The following is a 25,519-nucleotide window of genomic DNA, read 5'->3' as shown; positions in this document are numbered from 1 at the left end:
TTTAAAAAAAAAAGACAAAACAAATAAAATAAGATAGATATAATAAAATTAAAAAAATATTTTAATATTATAAAACATATTAATTCACTAATATAAAAATTTAATAAATTTTTTACCTATTTTATTAAAATTTATTTTACTATAATCGAATTTTATACAAGTTTTATTATAGAGAATTTTAAATTAATTTTTATTTTATTTAAAATATAAAAATTTAAAATTTATTTGGATAACAATTGTATGAGTTGATGGATGCCACCATCCAAATTTCCTTTCAAAAGAGAAAAAGAAAATAGAAAAAATAAAGTATAAATGAGAGAAAGAGGGACGCACGCAAAGAGTGAAATGTGGGCCAGTGGATGTACCAAAAGCGCGTCCGATTTCATCGGGCGTGGGGCCCTCTCCACCATCCAATTTCCTTACCAAAATCTGAAAAAGCCGCGGGAAACCATCTCCGGCCTCCGCCAACTGACAGTTATCCGGTTGCTGATTTGGCATTGGAGCCCACGCAACCCACCAAAAAAATATAATTCTAATTGATTAAAAAATCATTGGGACCCACCTAACTCAAAAAAAAAAAGGGTTAAACAAAATGGAAAACAGAAACTCACAGATTCTTGGGGTGGCTGGTGGGGGTGGAAAAGAAAAAAAAGAAAAGAAACAGAAACAAAGAGAACAGAGGAAAAGAAAATATTGAGGAAGAGAGAGAAAAAAAGCAAATAAACCCAAAGAAGAAGAAAGTCAGAGAGAGAAAAAGAAAGAAAGTGTCCTGAAAGAGACACCAAAGATGGTCGAAGAGATCCTCTGAGATCATCCTGCAAGGGGGCAGTAATAGAAAAAACAAGAATTCATATATTCTTGATTCTTGAAAAAAAAAAAAAAAAAGAAGAAAAACTTTCCTTGCGGTTTATTGTTAAAATAAATATATAATATAATTTTTTTTTTCATTGCTGCCTTTTTGAGTCTCTATCTATCTTCCTCCTACCTATCTATCACCACCCTCACATTACATTACATTGCATCTTTCTTTCTCTTGAAGAACTTCTTTTTGAAAAAGATATTTTGATAAGAGAAAGAAAAGTAAAAATTATATTACAGAATTTGCAACATTGTTCCCAAAGCCATCAGCATCACAGCTCCCTTTTGTTGCTTCTACTTCTTTATGGTAAATTCCATCACCCTTTCTCTTTTTCTTTCTTTTTGGGTTGCTTGCTCTTAAGGGTATTCCTTGATTCTTTTGTGGCCTTCAAAGGTCCAATCTTTCTGCAACATTTTAGTGTCTTGTACAAATAAGATTGAGTGTTTTTTTTATAAATTTTTTCAGTTGCAATTCATTTCGTGGAGATTTATAAAGATAGTAATAACCTGCTGAGACAGGTTATATACATGTTGGAGGAGAGGGTGTAGAGACAATTTAATAAAAGCAAAGATGAGGGACCCTGATATGATTATCATCATCAACAAATTTGGAGACTTTGCATTTCGTTGTAATAATATAGTTTGTATAGCTAGTTTCTGATCAACGCAGATTATACTACAGGTCTTACAATAGTTAATTATTCTTTGTTATTGCTGCGAGTTAGAAAGAAGGTGGTTTTAAATAGGAAACCTGGCGATTTATGTATAATTGTAGCTTCCTCCACTGCCATATTTGGTTCATCAAGCAATGGAGGGTAGATGGAACCCAAATGGATTCCAGTTCTTCAGCTTCCTGGTTTTGATTCTTGGACATAAAATTCAAGGCTCTTGGTCTCTTAATGATGAGGGTAATTCTCACTTTTCACATTTCCTTGATATTTATATGCATCTGTGAAGATGGAAATTTTAGAATCTTGTATATTGATATATGATTTCAATGTGTGATGAGAAATGCAGGTTCTGTTTTGTTGGAATTTCGTACAACAGTGAGTTCAGATCCTTTTGGTGCTTTTGCTAACTGGAATATCAATGACCATGATCCTTGTTTGTGGCGTGGTGTTCACTGTGTGACTGGTAAAGTTGAAACATTGTAAGTACTCAGTTGTTCTTGCTTTACAAGAGCTATCATTGTTCTCTTTGTGTAATAAGAAGAATGAATTTTCTGGTTGTGATGGTTTGTGTAATTGTAGGGATCTGAATGGGCTTTCTTTGGAAGGGACATTATCGCCTGTTCTGGGCAAACTTAGTCATTTGAAATTGCTGTAAGGATTCATGCTTTTGCTTAAAAGATAACATTTGAGGTTTTGCTATCTTCTTCGCCCACGAACAGAGACACATACTATTGGCATATAATTTTTCATGAGGATTTCTGCTTTTAGTATGTTTATATGTAAATTAAAAGAAAGCAAAAATTACTTAGAAGTTTTACCTTGTGGTTTTTGCTCTGTTATATGTACAGTGTACTCTATAAAAACCATTTCTATGGCACGATTCCTAAGGAGATTGGAGGACTCACAAAGCTGGAGGTGCTGGACTTGAGGGAAAATAACTTCAGTGGAACAGTTCCAGCAGAAATAGGAAGACTGCCATCACTAAAATGCTTGTGAGATAGCTGTAATAAATTTTTTTTCTGTTTCTTGGCTAATGGATTTATGAAGATAATTATGTTGATAAATATCACCTGTACCATAGGTTGCTTTGCGACAATAAATTTGAAGGTAGCAATCTTCTGAAGGTTGGGAGGCTTAACTTTTTATCTGAATTGCAATTTGACGAAGACCTTGCATGTGGTGTAGTCTCTGGAAATGACTGCATAAATAGAAAGGTTAGAAATGGGTAAGTCATATGCTTATCTTTCCTCTTCAACACCCAGTGAAACCCAGTGGAGGTTCACAATCAGCTGGTTCAAAATCATGCATTAGTCATAAACTCATTGCTCACTGTGAGAAATGGAAACTATGAGCAAGGTTAAAGTCACTATCCTGTACAGAGAAGAACAGAATAGTTGCAGAGCTTGATTCCTGTTAACATGCTTATTGTTTATCCTGTTCCCAGACAAGCAAGGATTTCTTGATATTTTTTTTTATTTTTGGACCTTGAATCTCGCAGGAATTAATCTGCCTCAGTTTTGTTACTTGATGATCGTGAACTATGTGAGAGTTCACTCTTGAACATGCTGACACATTTTCTACTACTAGCTTAAATATAATCTCATTGTCCTCTGCTTAAAAATATCTGTGGTTCTGTAATTCTGTAAATTTGTATACTAAGCCACTGATATTTGGAATAATTTCCAGAATCTCCTTTCTGTTTGATTTCTTCCAGCCGGTTGTGGAGTCTTCTTTTCTTTTTTCTTCTTTCCTTGGCTGTCTATTTTTCTGATTCTGTTAGGTATATGTTTTGGGCAGTCTGTGGCAGGTCAGTTTGAAACAACTACATGGTTCTTATTCGTTGATTGTCCCAATTAAAGAGGCTGTTATTCATTACTTCAGTGCCTTGCAACTACAATTATATGGAATTTATAATATTTTACACATGCACGTGAATATATAAATGTAAACACTTCCATCTATATTTGCATCCCACCAGATCAAGACAAGCTGCTCTAAATTTTATTTACATCATAGGTTCCTATCCTGTTCCTTTTACTGAGACCTTTGTCCTCTTGCAAGGTTCAAGCTTGGAAAGGATACTCTGCATGAGTGTGGTGATAATTCATGTGATAAACTAGCTAGTGAGTGCAAACAGCTATCAAATCATGGCTTATTTTGCATTTAAATTAATTCTGGCAAGAAACAAAATTATATCTTTTCTTGCATTAAGCAGGTTCACCGGGGCTACACATGGTCCAAAATGTTGAGATCCTTGTCAGTTCTGCACGTCGTAGGCTTTTTGAACTATCAAGTAACCTCCCAGCTGGTCCTGCTAGTGGTGGTTCTTCCTCTCAACAGATTATTGCTTTACCCACTACCCGAAGTAGTGGGAGTTTCCCAGCTATTCCAAATGCAAAGAAGGATCCTCCTCCACCACCTGCGCCAGTAGCAGCTCCACCAGTTGAGTCCCCACCAAAAGGGTTCCAAAGTGATTCTGATGTAACTCCAACCAATGAGCAATCTTCACATACATGGATATATTTCTTGATTATTCCAATTGTGTTCGCCTTGGTTATTATTTCTCTGGGTCTTGTGTTAATTTGCCGTAAACGAGGAGTCACAACAATAGGTCCTTGGAAGACTGGACTGAGTGGACAGCTACAGAAGGCATTTGTCACAGGTGAATTTTTAGTACATAACATGACTTGTATAAACTTTATTGGAAAGTGTATTTATCAAAAAATAGAAAAATTAATGGCATATTAGTTACGGCTGTTAAAATACAGACTGCACTGAAGTAAACTAAAAACCTAATAATGATGGCCATCTTTATTGGTTGAAATCCTGCATCATCTTTAGATGTTTAAATCACGGAAATGTTGCTTGTGGATCAGTAATGCATTTGGTTGCCCACAGAATGACTGGGTTGGAAAATTACAACTTTCAAGATATGCATCCAAGTCATTCTAATGGATCCCTGAAACTCATGAGTCATTACTTGGGAAAATCAAGTCTCAATTTACAAAACCTTAATACTATTTAATCAAGTTAACTGTATGCTTATTGCAATTTCTTTGGATAGAAAGGTAATTTATTTGATAAAGGCTCTGATCTCATTTATTGGTTGACTTTGCAAAACTGTATGGCACAAAATTGGCGCATTAAATTTTACTCGATTCATTTAACTTCATATGATTGGCCACCTCCAAAGATTAGTGTTTTTGATCTAGTTATTGTTCAATGCATTATAAACTTATCATCTATTTGTATGAAATTCAGGGGTTCCCAAGCTAATACTATTTAATCAAGTTAACTGTATGCTTATTGCAATTTCTTTGGATAGAAAGGTAATTTATTTGATAAAGGCTCTGATCTCATTTATTGGTTGACTTTGCAAAACTGTATGGCACAAAATTGGCGCATTAAATTTTACTCGATTCATTTAACTTCATATGATTGGCCACCTCCAAAGATTAGTGTTTTTGATCTAGTTATTGTTCAATGCATTATAAACTTATCATCTATTTGTATGAAATTCAGGGGTTCCCAAGCTAAATCGAACGGAGCTGGAAACTGCCTGTGAGGATTTCAGCAATATAATCGACACTCATGAAGGTTGCACTATGTACAAGGGAACATTATCCAGTGGAGTTGAGATTGCTGTTGCATCTACTTTGGTTGCATCTTCCAAAGATTGGTCGAAGAATGCAGAGTTGTCGTACCGAAAAAAGGTCTGTTTCTCTGCGGTATTATGGAGTTGAAGATATCATGCTTCGAGGAGATAGCATTCTAACTTTGGAATATAAACTCTTGCTTATTCTATAAATGTTCTTAGTCTTTTTCCTTCTGTCTTGTGTGATGAACTGCAGATTGATACGCTGTCTCGGGTAAACCATAAGAACTTTGTCAATCTTATTGGCTTCTGTGAAGAGGACGAACCTTTCAATAGGATGATGGTGTTTGAATATGCTCCTAATGGAACCCTCTTTGAGCACTTGCATGGTAATATTTTCACTTAGCATATTCAATCATGGAGATTTTGATTATTTTTTTATTGTGGGTTTAGCAATTAGAGGCTGAAACATTTATTCTGCATCTTCAGTTAAAGAAATGGAACATCTCGATTGGAGTGCAAGGATGAGGATTATCATGGGCACTGCTTACTGCTTACAGTACATGCACCATGATTTAAATCCACCTGTAGCACATTCTAACTTAAATTCACATAGTATCTATCTAACAGATGACTATGCTGCTAAGGTACATCTCTTTCATTGGCTCATGACGTTTTCTTTTTTAAAGTTCTCTCATACTATTTCTCTCTCCCTTTCTCAGATTGCAGAAGTCTGTTTCTTGCCACAACCAGTAAGGAAGTCAAAAATCTCAGGGGATGGTGAGTCGGAGCACTCTGAGCTGCCACCACTGACTGATCCAGAGACAAATGTCTATAGTTTTGGGATTCTGTTGCTCGAAATCATTTCAGGGAAGCTCCCATACTCGAAAGAACAAGGGCCCCTTGAGAAATGGGTAAATCACTACTGACATTTAATAAGATATGCTTTGCTTTGTGGATAAATACATCCCAGAATCTAGCTGCATGCTTAAATGGTTTCTGATAAGCATGCAATTGTAAACTTGCCAGGCTGCTGAATATTTGAATGATAAGCGGAGTATCAGCTACATGATTGACCCAACCCTCAAGGCTTTTAAAAACAACGAGCTGGACATTATCTGCGAGGTTATACAGGAGTGTATACAACCAGATCCTAGACAGAGACCAACAATGAGGGATATTACTTCCAAATTGAGGGAAGTGATAACTATCTCGCCTGACCAAGCGACTCCGAGACTTTCACCACTATGGTGGGCTGAGCTCGAGATATTATCCGTGGAGGCTACATAAAGTTGTCTTTTTTTCATTACGACACTCACTCTTCTCTGTATTGTAAGTGAAGTCTCTCTCACACTGCTTCATGCCAAATTCTAAAATTAGCTTTTTGATTACCAATCTGCTTCATTACCAATGCTCTGCTTCAACACCCTTTTTTTTTTTTTTGCATCACAGTTCTATATTTGTCCTATAATTTCATTGTATTTCATTTTTTTTTTCTAAAGACCATTCTTCCCTAGCATTTGCTTCAGAATGAGTGTAATTTATTTGTTACTTGATGGGGGGGTACTATGCTCCCCAGCTGGTACAAGCTATATGTATCTTGTGATTGAGTTTGTGGTGTAACAAAAACTAACACAGCACTAGGATGTTAGTCCTAGTGAGCCTATTAATTGTGAGCCTTATTTGTATAAATAGGCTGTTAGTTCTTATTGTCTACAGATCTGTGCACATAGACTCGGGATGGAAGGAGTTTGTTTTGGCGTAGTTGGAGTTGCTGTTTCTTGGCACAGGATTTCTGTTAAACTAAGAAAATCCTCAACTGGTAGCATTTTCTTTGAGAAGAGTCTTTCCAAATTTCAGACAAGAAAAACATTCTATATTCACAGACGACCCAGAATACATTTAAACAAGTCGCAATATATTATTAACAGTCAAACCAAATACAACGCCCTTCAATTAATGAATATATAAGTCGGATAATACGTAACTACCAAACCGCGCTGTCATATTTTACAGTTATTGCAGTTGGAATTGAGTATTATTAATTTTTCTTTTCATTTCCCAAGCTTCATATGGCAAGCTTAGGGTAGCTTTCTCTCATTAAATTAAAGATAAAAGATCGTTTAACTGGAGCAAAACTTAAAAAAAGTTTAAATTCAAAGGAAAGATTTGTAAATTGATAACAAAAATGAAACAAAAGTAAAAAGGTATGAAATGATCATAAACACAATGAATAATTCCAAAAACAAAACAAAAGAAGTTCCCAACAACTCCTCCTCATTAGTCATTATAATTGGAGGAGCCAAATACGGCAGACAGGTAAGATTAGGTGATATTAAGGTTGCATTGCCAAGAAGAAAACTTCTTATTCAGCAACTCAATATCTAACTACTCCAAACACTTATAATTATTTACCATCTGAATCTGGTGCTACGTCTACATGATAAGTTTTGACATGTTGAAAAAGATTTTGATGTCATCTAGGTACTATGCTGATGTATAAATTTAACATTTTCAATCTATAATATATCTTACATATATAGATTATTCTTATCCATGATACCATTTACTAGAATCTGATAAATCTCCCATTTCTACATTATCGATAACTCTTTTTCGTTTTTTCACGTAAAAGTCTTTAGAGTTAGTCGAAATGCCATTTCCCTCATATACGTCCCGACATTTCCCACATTGTATATTAACATGAAGAGCTTATATGGAAGTGGCTCATCGCTGGGAACTAACACATCAACATGGATTTTCATATGGGCTAATTACCTAAAAAAAAAACATGAACTTTCCAACTTCTAACATTTTTACCCAATTTTTGAGCTTTTTTTTTTAATTAAATCCAAATTTATAATTTTGTTTTAAAAAGACTCTTCCGGCGGCTGAATTTGAATTTTTATGGTGGTACTTTTGCAAGCGTAGCACCTAATAAATAAAATTGTTAAGTCGGTTTTTTTCTGCTCACTCGTGAAAGAACATAAAAATGCACCATTTCACCCTCACTACTGTCTCTCTCAACACTACCACTATCACCGCAAAACAATATCCCTTTCTCCTCGTCACTATTCTCCCTCCGTACCACCCAAAAAGAAAAAGCTTAAATCACAACCAATATAAGCATCTAGCACCACTAATTTTAGTTGGATTATATATTTATTATTTTTCTTCAATTGATCACGACTTCACTCGATGAATCTCGTGCGATGTGTTCTCTATTTTTCTTTCACCGGCGTCGCCATTACATGCAATACTGGGGGAGGCAAGCACAATATCTTCAAAAGATTACATAACCGTTGTTCAACAGAAGCAAAGAGAAACAAGCATTTTATTTTTCAATTTTGATTGTGAAAGAGCAGAGAAAAAAATCAATGTCATAGCAATTTGTTATGAACTCAACGATGATGGTGGCCATTTTGGTGTGAAAGAAGACCCATCGACGGGGTTGTGGGTATGGTGGCAATTACTTGTGACGGTACTCAGTTTACGATGGTGATTCAGTTATTTTTCTGTGATGGTGGCAATGGTGGTGAGGGCGGTCCTAAGGAAACAGGTTTTGGCAGCTGTGGTGGTGGTGGGGTGTTGGGGATGGTGGTCATTTTGATGTTTCACCTAAAGATTGAGGTGGAGTCGTCCTTCCTGGAAGAAGAGGTGTTGCAGGAGAGGGCATTCTGGAACCAGTAGCTGGATTCATAAAAAATTTTGTTGACGTTCCACTTAGAAAACTTGATCCTTTTTACTGAAGAAAAGTCCCCCAATTTCCAACTCTAGAAACCCCAGCTCTTCTCTTCATTCTTGAACTTGACACATTACGGTAAATTCCTTTTGCAGTATAAGTTTATAAGCAATTGTTACCAATAACATTTTCTTCTCTGTTAAATAAAACCATTTCCTGATATATAAGTATTTTTCTTTTGAGTCAAATCAGCTCCTATTCTATGAAACAAATCAGCATTAATGCTGACTAAATTTTTCTTTTTACATGTCATAGTCAAACTAACACCGTACAGGACAACTCTCCACCAGGTAAAAATATTTATGAAATAAAATTATAAATTTAAATTTGAATTTAATTAAAATAATTTAAAATAATTAACTAAATTTGTTAAGAGACTGAAAATTAATTTTTTTAGATAATTAGACCTTTCTATATTAAGGTAAACCGGAGTATTTATTGAATTTCCCAAAAATATTAAAAATCCGAATCAATTTTTATTTTATATAATTATATATATAATATATATTCTCCCTGGTATTTTAAAATAAAACAAATTAATAAATACACTTTTTTATTACGGTATATAATCTAATCCACAAAAAACTATCCTTAATTAATGTATAATAGTAAAACTTCCAGATCACAGAAAAGGAAAAAAGGGACGGGAAAATTAATAACAAGAAATTAAAAACCTCCTCAATTGGAGGAAAACAAAGTCGAAAATCAAAAAAGAAACACTCCCTAGCTGATTAAACCGATTCTTTAAAGCCTAAAAAGTACAGCAAATAAAGCCAAAAACCCTAGCAACTAGCAATTATTGGTAATATTATGCCTTCTCTTTCCCCATTGTCTTAGCTGAATATGAAGCATAGCAGTAGCAGCCAAGAACTCCACACACTGAAATGGACTCAAAACATCCAAAATTCCTTTCAAAGCCCTAAGCCTGACACAGTCTGCAGCTTTCATAACCTTCTCTAATCCTGCCAATGCTCCATTCAATGCCGCTTGCACCAGTCCCTCCACTTGACTCACTTTTCCATCGTTCTTGACTCTATAAACCCACCTTGCCAATTCCACCATCTTCCTATCTGCTATCGCTACCTGTTGCCTCTCCATTTCCCTCTCCACTTTCTGTTCCTCTAACCTTATTTTCAGCTTCAACTCCTCAATCTTTCTCACCTGTTCTTGTGTCAATTCAGCTAGGGTGCTACTCGGACCAGGAACGCGATGGTTTGTTCTTAATGAATCAACCAGTTTAAAAACAACAGAAGGTTTCCAATCAGTAATCCAAGAAGAAGCAGTCTCTAGAGGAGATATCCAAGTAGGAGAAAAGAAAGCAAGAACATCTTCATGGGCTAAAGCCCATTTAATGATATAGTATTCTTTGTAATGTTGTGCAACTTTTGAGACTATAGCTTGTAGCTTTTCATCACAATAAGTACCATGTTTATTAAGTCTATCCTTTGATGATACCACCTTTCTCAATTGTAGAAGATACCCGTCTAGTAAACGCATCCACTTCTCTAAGAACTCAGAGAATCTGTCTTCGACTTTGTTCTTCATGTCTTTCTTTCAATATTGAAGCAAAAGAGAGAATAAAGAGAGAGGGAGAGAGAGAATAAAGAAAAGAAAATGTACATGCAGATGATGCTGGTGAGTGGACAAGTGCATGGCTTACGCGCAGCAAAGAAGTAGAAGTATAGGTGTGATTGTGAAAAGGAGAATCAGTGACAGTTTGCAAAGAGTGAGAGGGGACAGAGTCAGCTTGCCTGAGTTTGATGAGTCACTCATTTAACCCCCACCACCTGGTGTTTGATGTTGGAAAACGTGTCAGTTTACCAAACTCTGTCGTGCTCAACGTGGAACTTAGACATCTCTCTCTTCCGCTTGCTTCACACTGTCTGCTAAGCTACGGTGCGAGGCTTGTTGATATGATGAACGTTCACGTGCTTTTATTGAACGCTGCCGTACAAGCAAAGAGTTTTTAAATGTCATTTTTCCTCCTCTTGTTAAAAAACATGTATTAATTTTTGAGATTAATAGTTTATATATATATATATATATATATATATATATATATATATATATATATATATATATATATTTTTTAATAATTTTATTTTAATATATATATTTATTCTTTATATGTAAAATTTAAATTTAAATTTAAATTTAAACATCTATTTTAATTCTATATAATTGTATAGTAATTATATTTTAATATTAATAATTTTCATCAAATAGATATAAAAAAGGGTATAATACAAATAAGAAATAAAGAAGTATTACACAATAAGGATCTAATAAATAATAAAAATATAATTTAAAACAAAAATAAGGGTCAAAATCGCCTATATTTAAGCCCAATCACCTAAAAATAAAGTGTTGTGCCTAATGGATCGCATTCCAAAATCTGTTGAGGTGAGAGTACGCGGATGAAAAAGAGAGGAAACAGATTAAATTAAGAAAAATGTAGTAAGAGAGCAGCTGAGGGAAAACAGAGGAGGGCTGGGATTAATATAATTTCTAATTATAAATTAAATTTTAAATTTATATTTTTAATAATTTTATTATTGTTTTAGAATTTTAAAATAAGTAAATTTTTTAAATTTATATTTAAGAATATTTTTGATGATAATTTTTAGATTTTTATAATAAAAAATAATATAAAAAGTTGATTATATTTATTATAAATATGATTTATTTTAAATTTAATAATATAATTATTAATAATTTTATATTTTTTTAATTTAAATGTAATAAGCTGTTATTTATTTATTAATTTTTATGTAGTAAATCGCGTTATTTATTTTTTATAATTATTATTAAAAAATAATTTTAAAAATAAATTAAATATGTAAATATTGATTTTAAAAAATCATCATAAGATTAAAAATTTAAAATCTAATTAATAATTAGGCGTTAATATAATTTCATTACTAGAAGACAGAACAAATTAACATGATTGCTAGTTCTTCAAAATGTTCTCCACTGGCCATCTTATGTGTTAGAAACCATAATTGAAAAGCAAAAGGCCCACCTTAAGTAAGGATTCCTTTTTGGGTAGTAATTTCAGGAACAGACTATGCCTTTAAATAGTGAAACATGCTCCCATAAGATTAGTGAGCCATTTAACGTTTCGATTTTCTGTTTATTGCGATTACCAATGGTTATCCAAATTAATCTTTTACATATGATTTTTCTTTTCTGGTGGAGAAAAAGAAATTACATACTGTAAGCACGCATTTAAATATTTTTAACGATTACAATATTATAATACTTTTTAATTTAATCGGAATTATATAAACCAGAAACAAAAATTTACATAATAAATATAGTCGCCAATCCAATAATTACTATGACTCTTTTTCTATAATTTATGGCAACCTTGAATTCTCTAAAAGAAAATCATTACATTTAGAAATGGATTTGAAAATCAATATTTTCTAGTTATATAGTTTTACTTTTAATTTTATTAATTAATAATTTATTCTATATCACAATAATAATAAAAAATCAACAAAATAGGAACATTCAAAGTGCGTCATTATTCTTTTGCAAATTATAGCGCTAATTTTTGGGGCTGATTTTAAGAACGTATTAGCTACAAACAACTATACCGTTGCTAAGTTTAGCATATAATAAGCGTTATTGTTTAGCGATAAAAAAAACTCCATTGTTAATTTACGGTAGATGTATTTTTGCTACTAATTATTGGAGGAATATGTCTCCCTAACTAATTAGAGACAGAGTATCTGTTGCTAAATATGAATGAACAACTCACTTACTAATTAGCAATAAATATTATTTCCATCCCAAAATATATATCCCTAGCGCGCTCGACGGAAAATTCTATCTAATCTTAAAATAGTTTTCTAACGCTTTTCTTAATTCTCGGGTCATATTATTATTTTTTGATGGCCGTTGATTCTAAAAAATAATTTCCACCCAATATTTTTATTTTCTTGCTTGTTTATGTTGTTAGCAACGGAGTATTTTCATCGCTAATTTTAATGACGGATTTTTGTCTATCATTGAATCTAATTTCTTATAAATTCACTTTTCTTCTTCATTCCATCATTTTTACTCTAATGTTATTCCTTTTCTTCTTTTTTTTTTTTTACTTTTTTTCTTATTCTTGAGTTTCATTTTTCTCTTTTTTCCTCTCTTTTAATTTTTATTCTCCATCATTTATTTTCTTTCTTTTACACTTTTTATTTATTCCTTCTTTTCATTTCTCTATTCTTTATAATCTCTTCTTTCTTTTATTTCTTCTATTTTTCTATTTTTTTATCTTTTATCTTTTTTTATTTCTTTCTCTCATGTTATTTTTTTTATAATTACTTTTCTTTTCTTTATCTGTTTTTTTTTTATCTCTTTCCATTTTTATATTATTCTTTGCTAGCTTTATTAATATAATTTCTTCATATTTTTTTATTAAATAAAATTAATTGGACATAACATACAAATAAAACATCAGTAACAATTAACTAATTACAAAATTAATTGATATTAAAATAGAAATAGAAATGAAAATAAAATAATTATTAAAAAAATATGATCATTAGAAATAAAAAGATTACTAATGAATTAGCAACGAGTCTTGTATATTTTTATAAAAATAAAATAATATGGTGATAGATTTTCTATCATTGCTAAAAAGTTAATCCATACTAATAAAGTGACCCCTTACATTAGCTACAAACTGTTTATCACTAACTCAGCAACGGACAATAAAATTTGTCACTAAAGCACTTGCAACAATCAATTTAACAACGATCACGTATCCGTTACTAATAGTCTTTAACAATGGATTCTTCTACTTTACTAATACAACATGACTAGAGTCTCCTAAATTTATCTCAATTTTATTTGACTTACATATTTTTCTAGTTAATTTATCAATTTCATGCGACTGCTAGTGTTTTAATTTTTAGTCTAAATGAGTTAATTTTAATTTGAACGTGACAAAACCACCTAAATTTTATTTAATTTTAATTATTTACCCAAACACTTACCAACTTTTCTTAATTAGCCTATCAATATTTGCGGAGCAAATTATTATTATCATATGTTTATATGTATTGACTGTAATTTAGATGGATAAGATAAATAATTATAAGAAAATTGTTTGCTCTTATGAACAAAAAATGGATTGAATTTGTTAATTGTAGAATAGTTGGAAATTAAAAATTTGATTATCGAAAGCAGAAGAGTATATGAAAAGGAACAACACACAATTTTATAATGGTTCATATATTAACCAATCATAAGTCACATCCAATTTCTAATTGGGTATTCACTATACACTCAATTAATTACAAAAACAGTTATCTGAAGCTCACTTCAAATTTAGTATTTAGGGTTCACACAAAATCTTTTACACTTGTATTTTATGACTCACACATAATCCTTACAAAGAGTTTTGTCTATGCCAACTTTTAAATCCAATCCAAATTATTTAGGCTAACACTCAAATCTCACAATAACATTCAGACTCTTACAACAACCAAAAATTGTAAAAATTAATTGTAAGAAGAAAGAAAGTTAATGTATAATAATTGTAGGTTTTAGGAGGCTGTTGATCAAATATTTAAGACCTTTTGAGGTTGTTTTTATAGCTTATAAACCTCAAAGAGTCATCACAGGTATATTTTAAAAATATTTTTTTTTTCTTTAAGACATTAAATGCATTGTCAAAATACAAATCGCAGTCTCCCCAACAACTACCTGACAAGGGAGTCATTGGCTACTCCAAATGTAACTGTTGGCGGTTTAGTAACAATCACACATTTTCATGAATTTCACAATCGCCCTCTTGAAAATAGTGATTTGCAGCTTCAGAAAGTCAATAGCTCTAGCTCAAAAATTTTGATTTCCACGGTCGCACTTCTATGAATGCAGTCACTATTTTCATTTTGAAAACTCCAGAAACATTTGTCTTTAAACTTGAATTTTTCACAGTTGCACTTTGAGAGGTGCGATCGCGATTTTCAGATAGACTTGTATTCTAAACCATGATTTATGCTACACAAATATCACTCATGATCACTATTATAGACTTTAATTTTATAATAAATCATCTAGGCTAATAAAAATAAATTAATAGAAAAGACATATACCCTTAATCTAATTACATAAATATATAAACGAACAATAAAAGATATATACATATTTAATCTGAATAAATAAAATAAATATATACTTTTAATCTAATTTCAATAAATAAATAAAATATGTATATCTAATCTAATAAAATAAATAAATAAAAAATATATATTTTTAGAGAGTGTTTGATTCAACTAACAGCTAAATGAAAACTATATAGCAAAATTTTAATATCAACTATTCATAATTAATTTAAATTAAAACAACAGTCGATATGTTAAGCTCCTCTTAGAAACTTTTAGATAATAAGCGGTAATTTTTTTATTCACAAAACAAAATTATCCTTTTTAATGTTCTTTAGAACTCTATTACTGTGATTAAAACTAATCATCTCTGTCAAATTAATCGATCTCTTTTCTTTTGCTATCAAACTATCCATTACGTGGATTGCTCTTTTTATTTTAATATATAATATTCTCATTTGGGTAAAGCCAATTCGCCTTATTTTTCTTTATTACTATAAATTTTCTTTGTGGCAAATTACACTTCTCTTTTGCCTTAGCAATTATTAGTTTCAGTGCTAATGTTTTGAAAGCCTTGCGTCTTCCCTAGATAATAATAATTGTAGTGCTAGTTAAATTATTCTTAATAATTAATCACGATGCCTTTTGTTATTCTATAATATGGATTTGTTACATATATATTCTGTTGTGTCAAATTTTTACTTTTTTTATTATTATTATTATTTCATGTATGTAATTAATTAGATAACTAGATAATTTTTTAATAATAAATAATTATTATTTGACATATATTTTTATATTATTAATAATATTAGATATCTTACAAGCATAATTGCAGGTGAGTTCAGAGTGATGAAAGATGGATCGAAAAGATTGTCTGTTTCTACTTCCCGGATTACCAAAACAAGAAAAATCCAAAGATACAATTATTCAAATTTTTGTCTTAGCCCCATACTTAAATTTTTGTGCTAAACTCTGTCCTATTATATTATTTTATTTCCTCTGTCACATCCACTGAACTTTGCTTTCTACATACGTTACATATATGTGATAAGAAACATGAACTCTTTTTTTTTTTTTTTTCTTTTTCTTTTTAATCTTAGTTTGATGACTCAAGGTTTGAGATCTTCTTTCATCCTGACAAGTAACGATCAGTACGTCGATACTTACTATTTTGCAGAATCCAACTGAAAGAAATCTCCAATCTTGAGTTATTATTAAAATGTAACTTTTTAATGCCTTTCACTGGATAAATTTATGTCTTATATCTATAAAATATGGATAATAAGCACAATTAAGTATTTATGGCAATAAATTATCTTAATTTTTATTTTATAGAGTTTCATAATAAATTCAATTGAAATTAAAAAATTTCAGTTAAATTAAATTTTATTTACTGTGTATTTGATTGAATTTTATAAAACTTATAAATTTTTTAACAAATTTAAAATTTATACGCTTTGGATGAAGCAAAAATTAATTTATAACTCTATATAATTAAATTTATATAGAATTAGTTATAACTAGATTAAGTTTTAAAAAATAAATAGAATCTGTAAATAAATTTCATATTGGTAAGTCAATATATTCAATAATACTAAAATATTTTTTTCTAATTTTATTGTTTTCATTTTACATTCTCTTTCATATTTTTTTCTCAAATAAAATTAATCTTTTAATGAGTATCAACAAAATATAACAATTACTCTCCAATTCTAAGCACATTTTGACTCAATTTTTTTAAGGTCATAATTTTAGTAACATTCAAATTCTCTTAATCTTGATTCCAATAATAGTTATACTAAAATAAGATTTAATATCATACTAGCCTGAATTTTAAAAATATTAAATTACATGTCAAGCAGTGATATTATATCATATATGCAATAAAATACTTTTAGAATCAAATAAATATGACTTTATATTGTATTTAGTTGAAATTTATCAAATTTCTAAAATTAATTTAAAAATTTAAAATTTACTTGCTTTGAATGAAGTGAAAGTTAATTTAGAATTCTATATAATTAGATTTGTGTAAAATTAGTTATAGGTAAATTAAATTCTAAAAAAATAGATAAAACTTCTAAATAAATTCTATATTAGTAAGCCAATATATTGCATACACCAAAATAATTCTTTCTAGTTTTACTATTTTTACTTTTATTTTCCCTTTCGTGTCTTTTTTTCAAATGAAGTAAATTCATTTATAAATTTCAACCAAATATAAGATTAATTTTATTAAAATTAAAATACAGAAATTTTTGTATTTAGGAAACACATTTCAAATAGGGGCTGCATATGAAATTATCCTCCAAATCTACTCTTAGGTTTTTCTTTGACAGAGAAATTTTTTTGTTGTTAAATAATTTTAGAAAGAATTTATTTTCTAAGAAATTAATCATTATGAAATTAATATTAAAATGGTTTCCTCATGAAATTAAAATTCTAAATTCTAAATGTTGTTTATAAATAAAAATTACAATCCCTATATTTCAATAAAAAATTTAAATAACATTCGTAAGATTTTAATCATTTAATATAAATGAATAGTGGAAATTTTGTTATTCAATATATAAATATCTATATTCAATTATTTATAATATTATTTTTATATTAAATAGTTAAAATCATCTAAACATAATTTATTATTTTTTTGAAAAAATAAGTTATCCTATTTAAACAAATATTAGAGGATCTTATTTTAAAATTTTAAAGACAAAATTATATGATGTAAAAAATAATTATGAAATTCAAAATTAAGAAAATAATGAACCGATTTGTCAAATAACGAGAACAATAAATTTAAAATTCCAGAATTCAGAAAACATAAAACTTACAAATTTCAAGATTTAAAATTCTTAAGAACTTAAAATCTGATAAAGTTTTTAGAATTATGGCAAACATTACTTTTGCCCCTCCCTCATTTCCACTCAAGTCCTTTGATAATGACAAAAAAAGATATTTTTATCCCTTTTTTAAATTTATTTAACGTCCTAAAAATATTAATTTTCAGGAAACAAAATTTAAAATATGTAACAGTAATAAAATCCTTTTTTTGATAAAATAGCAGCAACAAAATTTAAAATTTAAATTAAAATATACTGCTTGATAAAATTAGAAAAATCATTGTTTAAATAAAAAATATTAGGAAAAAGACCATTTATTTTGATCCAAAATTCATGAACCGATTTTTTGTATATATATTTTTCTCCTTCGCCCATGCGTCGTAAATCGTTTGGACGAATTATTGATCCAGAAAAGTGGTAAGAAGCTTCTGGCGTTGTGAAAAAGTGGAGAAAAAGCTGTGAAAAGCAGTTCAAGAGAATTGTGAAAAAGGAGAAAAAAAATTATAAGAAAGTGGAGATCAAGATCGTTGAATATTTAAGACAGTTTATCTCGTATTGTATATAGATAAAATTGTAATGTAAGAATCTATTTTAATTTAATTAGGATTTTAAATATATAATTATATTAAATTTTTTGAAAAAATATTTTACAGCCGTAAAATTTTTATTCAACATATTTTAAATTAGATTTAAATATATATATATATATATATATATATAATAATTTATGTGTAGCCCGTTCAAAAGAAAAACAAAAGAATTAGTCACAACCACATGTAATCACCACAGCCGCAATAACAATGGCAGATTTTGTATTTTATTCCAATACGCGCGTTTTAGATTCTCAAGAAGTTTTGTCCCCTCGCAAAGGTTACTTTTTGGAACTTGATCTTTCAATCTCTTCGTTCCTAGTATTACAGCTAGTGGATAAAAGTAGTCGATAAAAGAAGAGAAAATATAACTGAACATAAACTCCGTTTCAACTAAACAAATTTAGGTCACAGTACCACAACGCTAGTGAAGATGGAAAAGTTTATTAGTTTCTACTCTTTTTCTTGGGAACATTATCAGTTTCTATTTCCAGAATATCAAATGCCAAACACAAGAAAAATCCAAAATGTACTGAGTCTAGGTACAAGTAAAATCTCTTTTATATTAGCTAGCACTCCGATTTTTGTGTTTCCTATAAATCGAGGTTTGCTCACCATATACCTACTTAAAGCTGAAGCTAGCAGCCTCTATATCCTAAACTTTTGATTTCAATGTCATTGGAAGACCAAAGTGACCAAAACCATTCAGAAAGATGCTTTCATGATTGGATGAATGTTCAAGAACTAGATTTGGCCGAGCTTCTCCGAGCCCTGACGTTAACTGATGATGATAAACCTCCTGATGATCAGAGTTTATTCGCCCAATTAGCAGAGAAAAACATCGAGCATTTTCAAGAATACGTGGACAAGAGAAACCGACTTGCCCATAACGATGTCTCTGTCTATTTTGCACCAACCTGGAATTCTGCCTTGGAGAATTCCTTGCTTTGGCTGGCTGGCTGCAGACCCTCCATCTTTATCAGACTCGTTTATGCACTTTGCGGGTCTCAGGTCGAATCCCAAATAGCAGAACACCTTCAGGGTACAAGGACAGGCAATCTCGGCGACCTATCATTGCAACAGCTGAATATGGTAAATGTTCTGCATTGCAAAACGATAAAGCATGAGGAGAAGTTGACTACCCAATTGGCGAGTTTGCAAGAAGACATAGCTGATGAGCCTATTTCGATGGTTGCCAAAGAACAGAGTCATGCTGGTGACTCCAATGAGGTGGTGGATAGAGCACTTCAAAATCATGATGAGGCTATGGTGCGTCTTTTACAGGAGGCTGACAACTTGAGGTTAACTACACTTAAGGAATTAATTAGTATTTTAACTCCTGTTCAGGCAGTGGATTATCTAGCTGCTGGCAGGAAGCTTCATCTTTGCATGCACGAATGGGGTAAGAAAAGGGATCTTAAACATGGTAGAGGAAATTAGCATGCTATGCTTCAGCACATGTTGTGGAGGCATATAGCAAGTTGTTTTCTTGTTCTTAAAACTTTAAGGGCAGAGAATATAAGTGAGACGAAATGTATAAAAATATCTACGCAAGTTGGTTTTAGATTACATCTACGTCTGTGTTTGTTTATGTACTTTGCTAGTTGAAAATGGTGCAGTGTTATTCAGTTAGATTGTAATACATTTGTGTTCAATTATGTATTTAAATATCTCAACTTGGGCATTAGTAGATCTGAAACACTGAAGTACAGTAGTAGCTAGCAAGATGAACACGCTTGACTGATTCATTCATGAATACGTAGAGATTATATTTATCGCATATGATCACCTAAGTGCACAGAAAAACATAACAAATGGAAATAAATGTTTGCATTGGAAAGATTTAAGGTTGAAGAAAATATGTAACTTTGATGAGCACAGCACTGGAAGCGATATGCATATACCAGAGTCAAATCTCCTAAATATTAATTAACGATATCAATCTTCTTTTTATTTATGTTATTATGAGTATTAACTTAAATAGTAAATCTTACATCAATATTCTTTTTTAAGTTTAACATCAGCAACACCAAACAGGAATATTATGGAAGCTGTCTATATGAACAAATGATTTTTCTTTCTTAAGTTTCATTATGAATTTTTTATGCTGTATTAATACGAGATCCCCGAGTACTTCATCATTTCCCCCGGTATTGAGGCTATGCTTTTATTTTCTTTTCAGTTTAATACTATCTCGACTAATATGTTAATATTTTAGGATTTTATATTGATATAATATAGTGTTTTATATCATTTATCTTACAATATAACTATAACGAACTCCTGATTAACAAAATATATATTTCGTAATTTTATAAAGGATAAGATGAGATAATTTTTTAGATAAATTTATACTATTTTTAGAAATATTTAATTGATCAGTTTGATAATAAACCACTTCAAAGTTAATTTATTACTTAAAAGTAATTCCATAATAATCGTAAAAAAGTTAAGTTATTTAATGTAACTGGTCCAAACCAACATGAAAAATAAACTATCAAAAAAAAAAAAAAAATCAAAATCAAAAGTAAGCTCCTGCATTGAATGGAATAAAAAGCAAATTTGAAATAGAAAAATAAAAATTAAAAGTGATTTTTGTTACTGTGTATAATTTGAATAGAATAAAAATAATATAAAACATAAGTTCCGAAAAGGTCTAATCATTAATTTAATCTTAAATCTTATATTTTAAAAATAATTTGAAATAAATACTTATATTTTTAATAATAAATTTTAAATGTTTTACGTTAAAATAAATGATATGAAAAATTAATTATATTTATTAAAATAATAATAATTATTATAATATTATAATCAATAAAAATATTTCATTTTAAATTTAACAATATAATTCTTAACAGTTATATTGTTTCACTAATTTTGTAATAAGTAGAATTTTTTATTATGTTATTTTTTTAATCATAAAATTTTAAATTATTTTTAGAAAATTTGTAAAATAAATTTAAAAGATATGTATTTATTTTAAAATTTAAAAATAATTAAAAGGTACAAAATTTAAAATTAAATTAATAAGTAAGGCTTATGAAAACCCTTAAAACTGAATATATCAATGTACACCAATCTCCATTTGAATAAAATTTTAAATTTTAGCATTTCTTTTTCTTAGTATTAGAAAAAATAAATTAGAGATATTGAAACGTTTTTAAAATAAAAAATATTTTATTTATTTATGCCCGAGAGAAAATGGAGGATTCAGATTCAAGAGTTTGAAGGTTGAATTACAGAGGAGGGCAAAATTAAATGCATAGCAGGAATGGAGGGATGTACATATAGAACAAAGTCGGTGTATTCTAGTAACATGTCTTTTGTTAAAACAAAAAAAGAAAAAAAGAAAAATTTATACTAATGACGTGTGTGCATATTGATCGCCGGCTCCTAAGGTACCCATATAAAAGTATTAGTATTTTATGCGTGTTTTACAGAATTATTATTATTATTTTATATATATAAAATATTAATATTTTCAATATTTTTAACATAATAATAGAATAAAATTTTTATATTTCTAGATTTAATTTTCTAAAATTTTTTAGTGCTGCAATAAATTTTATTTTAACAATATTTTCAATTATTTCTAATATTATATTATTAATTGTTTAAAATATTATTGATATTATTATTTAATATAAATTAAAATTTAATTTATTAGTTATTTAACATTAAATATATAATTTATATAATTAAAATTATTATATAACTAGAAAATTAATTTGATAATTAATGTAATATTAAAAATATTATTAAACTATTATTTTTAAAATTATAAGTATTATCTAATTATAAATATCAATCAATCAATATAAAATTATAAAATTATATATAAATTTAAATATTAAATATATTACTGTCGAAATAAAATTTTATATGCTAAAAATAGTGACACAAATCAAAATAAATTGATATTTCATAGTTTACTTTATATATATATATATATATATATATATTATATGATGATGATGATTTTAAAATATAATTTTAAAGAAAAGAAACTATACAAACATTTAAATTTATATTTTTTAGTGATTAGTTAAATTTTAAAAATAAAAAAATTTAAGATGTTTTTAGTTATCTTCCTACTACCATGATAAGCAATGATAAAAAAAAAAATAACTAGATCTAATTTATCAATGCTTAATATATTCATTTGTGCCTATTTATATAATTTTGATATATCAAATCTTTTTATTTGTATAACTTATTAACTACTTCAAATATACCTTAGATATTAAAAAAACTACTCTATATTGTTTAGTATTTTGAGCATATCAAATATGAAAATATATATAAAATTTCTCTTGAAAAATATTATTACAAAAAGTTAAAAGGTAGTTTAATTTTATTACTCATAATTTAAGTATCTAAATTAATAGAAATGACAATTTTTAGAAATATTTTAAAATATTTAATTTCCATAAAAAAATCAAACTTGAAATAATAATTTTTTCAACAAATTCAACTATTATTCAAATTAAAAGTTATAAATATAATTAATTTCCTTTAATATGAATATATATTCAAGTTCATATATATACACATACATATGTGTTTGTCATTTTGGTAGTTAGGATTTATAGTCCATCCACTTAAAAGATTCAAATTTTAATAAAATTTCCTTTAAAAAAAAAAGTTAAGATAAAGTTAAAATTCTATATGAATGGATAAATAATATATTAGTATTAGAAAAATAAATATAGATTAGGTTAATAAACGTGAACTATGCCATTTTGTTATTTTTTAGAATCATTAGGAAAACAAGTTGTTAGTTAATTAGCAATCATCTCGTAATTAGGAAGCCAACTTGTTAGCTAGGATTAGACTTATTGTTAAATTAGTAACATAATTTATTAATAAATAAATAAGATATAAAATTATATATAAATTTAAATTTTATATATTAAAAATAAATATATATGTCAAAATAAAAATTTTACATATCAAAAAAATTTATATATTAAAAGTTAATATATATATATATATATATTAGTTATCAAATGTGTTATGTATATAAATTATGATTATTAAAAATTATAATTTAAATAAATTTAATAAATTAATATATCATACAATATTTTATAAAATATATTTAACTATTTTATGAGTTTTGATATATATTAAGAATTCATGTATTATTATATTTAATCGATAATTAAATTTATATAAATTTGTAAAATTATAAAATATTTATATTTTTTAATTTATTTTAATTTAATGACCTTTTAATAGTATTAAATATAGTATCTTTAATTTATCTAATTATACTTTTATTAGAATTATTATTATGGAAATAAATAAAATAGTTGAGTTATTATTTTTATTTAGTTTCTAAAATTATTTACTTATATTATTTCAAAATATATAATAAAAATGTTCAGATAAATTTTCATGCTAATTAAAATTTAATATTTTAGTTTTAATATCTCTTTAAAATATTACAATATAATACTTTTAATAGTAATATAATTATAATTAAATAAAAATAAAATTTCCATCTTCTAAAAAATGTTAAAAATATATGAAAAAAAAAGAACTTTAATTTTCATGATAAAAATAAAAACTAACATAAAGTATTAAATGATAAACATAATATAGATAATTCGAATAATAATTCTTTTATATTACTTTATATATTGTATTGGGTTCAGCAATCAAAAAATTAAAAATATTTGAATTTAAAATATTTTAAAATTTTTATTTATATTATATACAACTTAATAAGTTTATAATACGATATAACAATAAAATTTAATGTCATATACATTGACATTTTACAGTCTAATTAATTATATATATATATAAAATATTAACCATTTAAAATAATTAATTTATAATAATTTCATAATAAATATATAAATTAATATAAATAAAATTAAAAATATTTTTTATTATTTTTAATCTCTTAATCAAAAAGATTATCTTTATAAAATTAAGATATGAAATTGTTATTAATAATAAAATATATATAATTAAACTAACCTATATAAAATTAAGTACTAGTAATCCTAAAAGAAGTTTACTCATACTTTTAAAAATATTATAAATTGAAAAAAATGTGTAAACAAAAAGAAAGATTCATTTGAAAATCTAATTATGAGGAAAAGAAAAAGAAAACAAAGAGGTGGGTTGGATGGATTAGTATCAGCAGAAGCAAACAAAAAGCTGTGTCTGTATGAGAAGACCCGACTTTGTATTTGTTATGTTATATAAGTGAGGAAGAATACTTTGAAAAATAAGGAAAAATTTGCATTGAACTCTGACGCGTCTTGCTATTATAGATGATTGTAACACGTGTCAGAACTTCAATGTTGCCTCGCTACTCTTAGGCATGCATGCCTTGTCGTCTTCTGTTGATGGGAGCAGACTGGACGTCCTCTCGGGAATGGAATCATGAGCTGTTTACCTCCTTTAATTTTTCTTTTTCTTTTATTTGTCTTCGTAGGTATTTTCATCCTTGTTAGACACTAATATTATATTTATAACAAATCAGACAACAACTTAATTCTTCCACTGCTCAACCCTAGAAAAGTTTGAACTTACTTTTAAGGTTCAGTTTGCTTTTTATTTATAAAAGAATTGCTCAAGATTTTTTTATTTGTTTGTTTTCTTAGAACAATTTCTTCTGAATTCTATTTTAAACAAAAGAGAATAAAATATCTCTTAAAAGAAAATTATGAATAAGGGGAAAAAGAAGTGAAAAAAAGAAGCTAGAAGCAAGAGAAAAATACTAAATACACGAGAGAATGTAAAGAGAAAAGATAAAAAAAAAAAATATAAAGTGTTTTGAAAGAGAAAATAAAAGTAATTCTAGCAATTATATTTTACTTTCTTATTTTGAAGAATAAATATAAAATACAAAATATAGTAGCAAACCTCTCTAAGTAACCTGACAAATATTGAGTGGCGTTTCTGTCTTTGTCAACAGTTATATGAATAAAACTTCAAGTGAGCTTCTCTCTAAAATAGCAGCAGAGAAAAGTGCCTTTTTACACGATGTTTAAATAAAATTAAAATATTATAAATAAAAACGAACATGAAGTTTTAAAAGAGAAAATAAAATGCATGGTCTGTCATTGATGGCCTGAAATG

General features: G+C 28.2%; 3 protein-coding genes across 3 annotated transcripts; 2 read left to right on the top strand and 1 right to left on the bottom strand.

Annotated features, from left to right (window-relative positions):
* The first annotated feature begins 210 nt into the window (after positions 1–210).
* Positions 211–6,794, top strand: LOC8261808 (protein MALE DISCOVERER 2). Its single transcript, XM_048375035.1, has 13 exons — positions 211–1,165; positions 1,325–1,766; positions 1,876–2,008; positions 2,109–2,180; positions 2,378–2,521; positions 2,611–2,754; positions 3,591–3,652; positions 3,745–4,191; positions 5,052–5,242; positions 5,381–5,513; positions 5,614–5,771; positions 5,847–6,038; positions 6,154–6,794. Exons 2-13 carry the CDS (start codon positions 1,667–1,669, stop codon positions 6,412–6,414), a joined length of 2,037 nt encoding a protein of 678 aa, XP_048230992.1. The 5' UTR covers positions 211–1,165; positions 1,325–1,666; the 3' UTR covers positions 6,415–6,794.
* A 2,643-nt stretch (positions 6,795–9,437) lies between these two features.
* LOC8261806 (protein DOG1-like 4) lies at positions 9,438–10,676 on the bottom strand. Its single transcript, XM_002534238.4, has one exon. The coding sequence runs from the start codon at positions 10,409–10,411 to the stop codon at positions 9,656–9,658; it is 756 nt and encodes a 251-aa protein (XP_002534284.2). The 5' UTR covers positions 10,412–10,676; the 3' UTR covers positions 9,438–9,655.
* An 8,291-nt stretch (positions 10,677–18,967) lies between these two features.
* Positions 18,968–20,077, top strand: LOC8263796 (protein DELAY OF GERMINATION 1). The gene has a single exon (XM_002537727.2). It carries the CDS (start codon positions 19,088–19,090, stop codon positions 19,853–19,855), a length of 768 nt encoding a protein of 255 aa, XP_002537773.1. The 5' UTR covers positions 18,968–19,087; the 3' UTR covers positions 19,856–20,077.
* The last annotated feature ends 5,442 nt before the right edge of the window (positions 20,078–25,519 follow it).

Source organism: Ricinus communis, chromosome 5 (genome assembly GCF_019578655.1).
Source record: "Ricinus communis isolate WT05 ecotype wild-type chromosome 5, ASM1957865v1, whole genome shotgun sequence".
Classification (NCBI taxonomy): Eukaryota; Viridiplantae; Streptophyta; class Magnoliopsida; order Malpighiales; family Euphorbiaceae; genus Ricinus; species Ricinus communis.
This window is presented reverse-complemented; position numbering and strand designations above follow the sequence as displayed.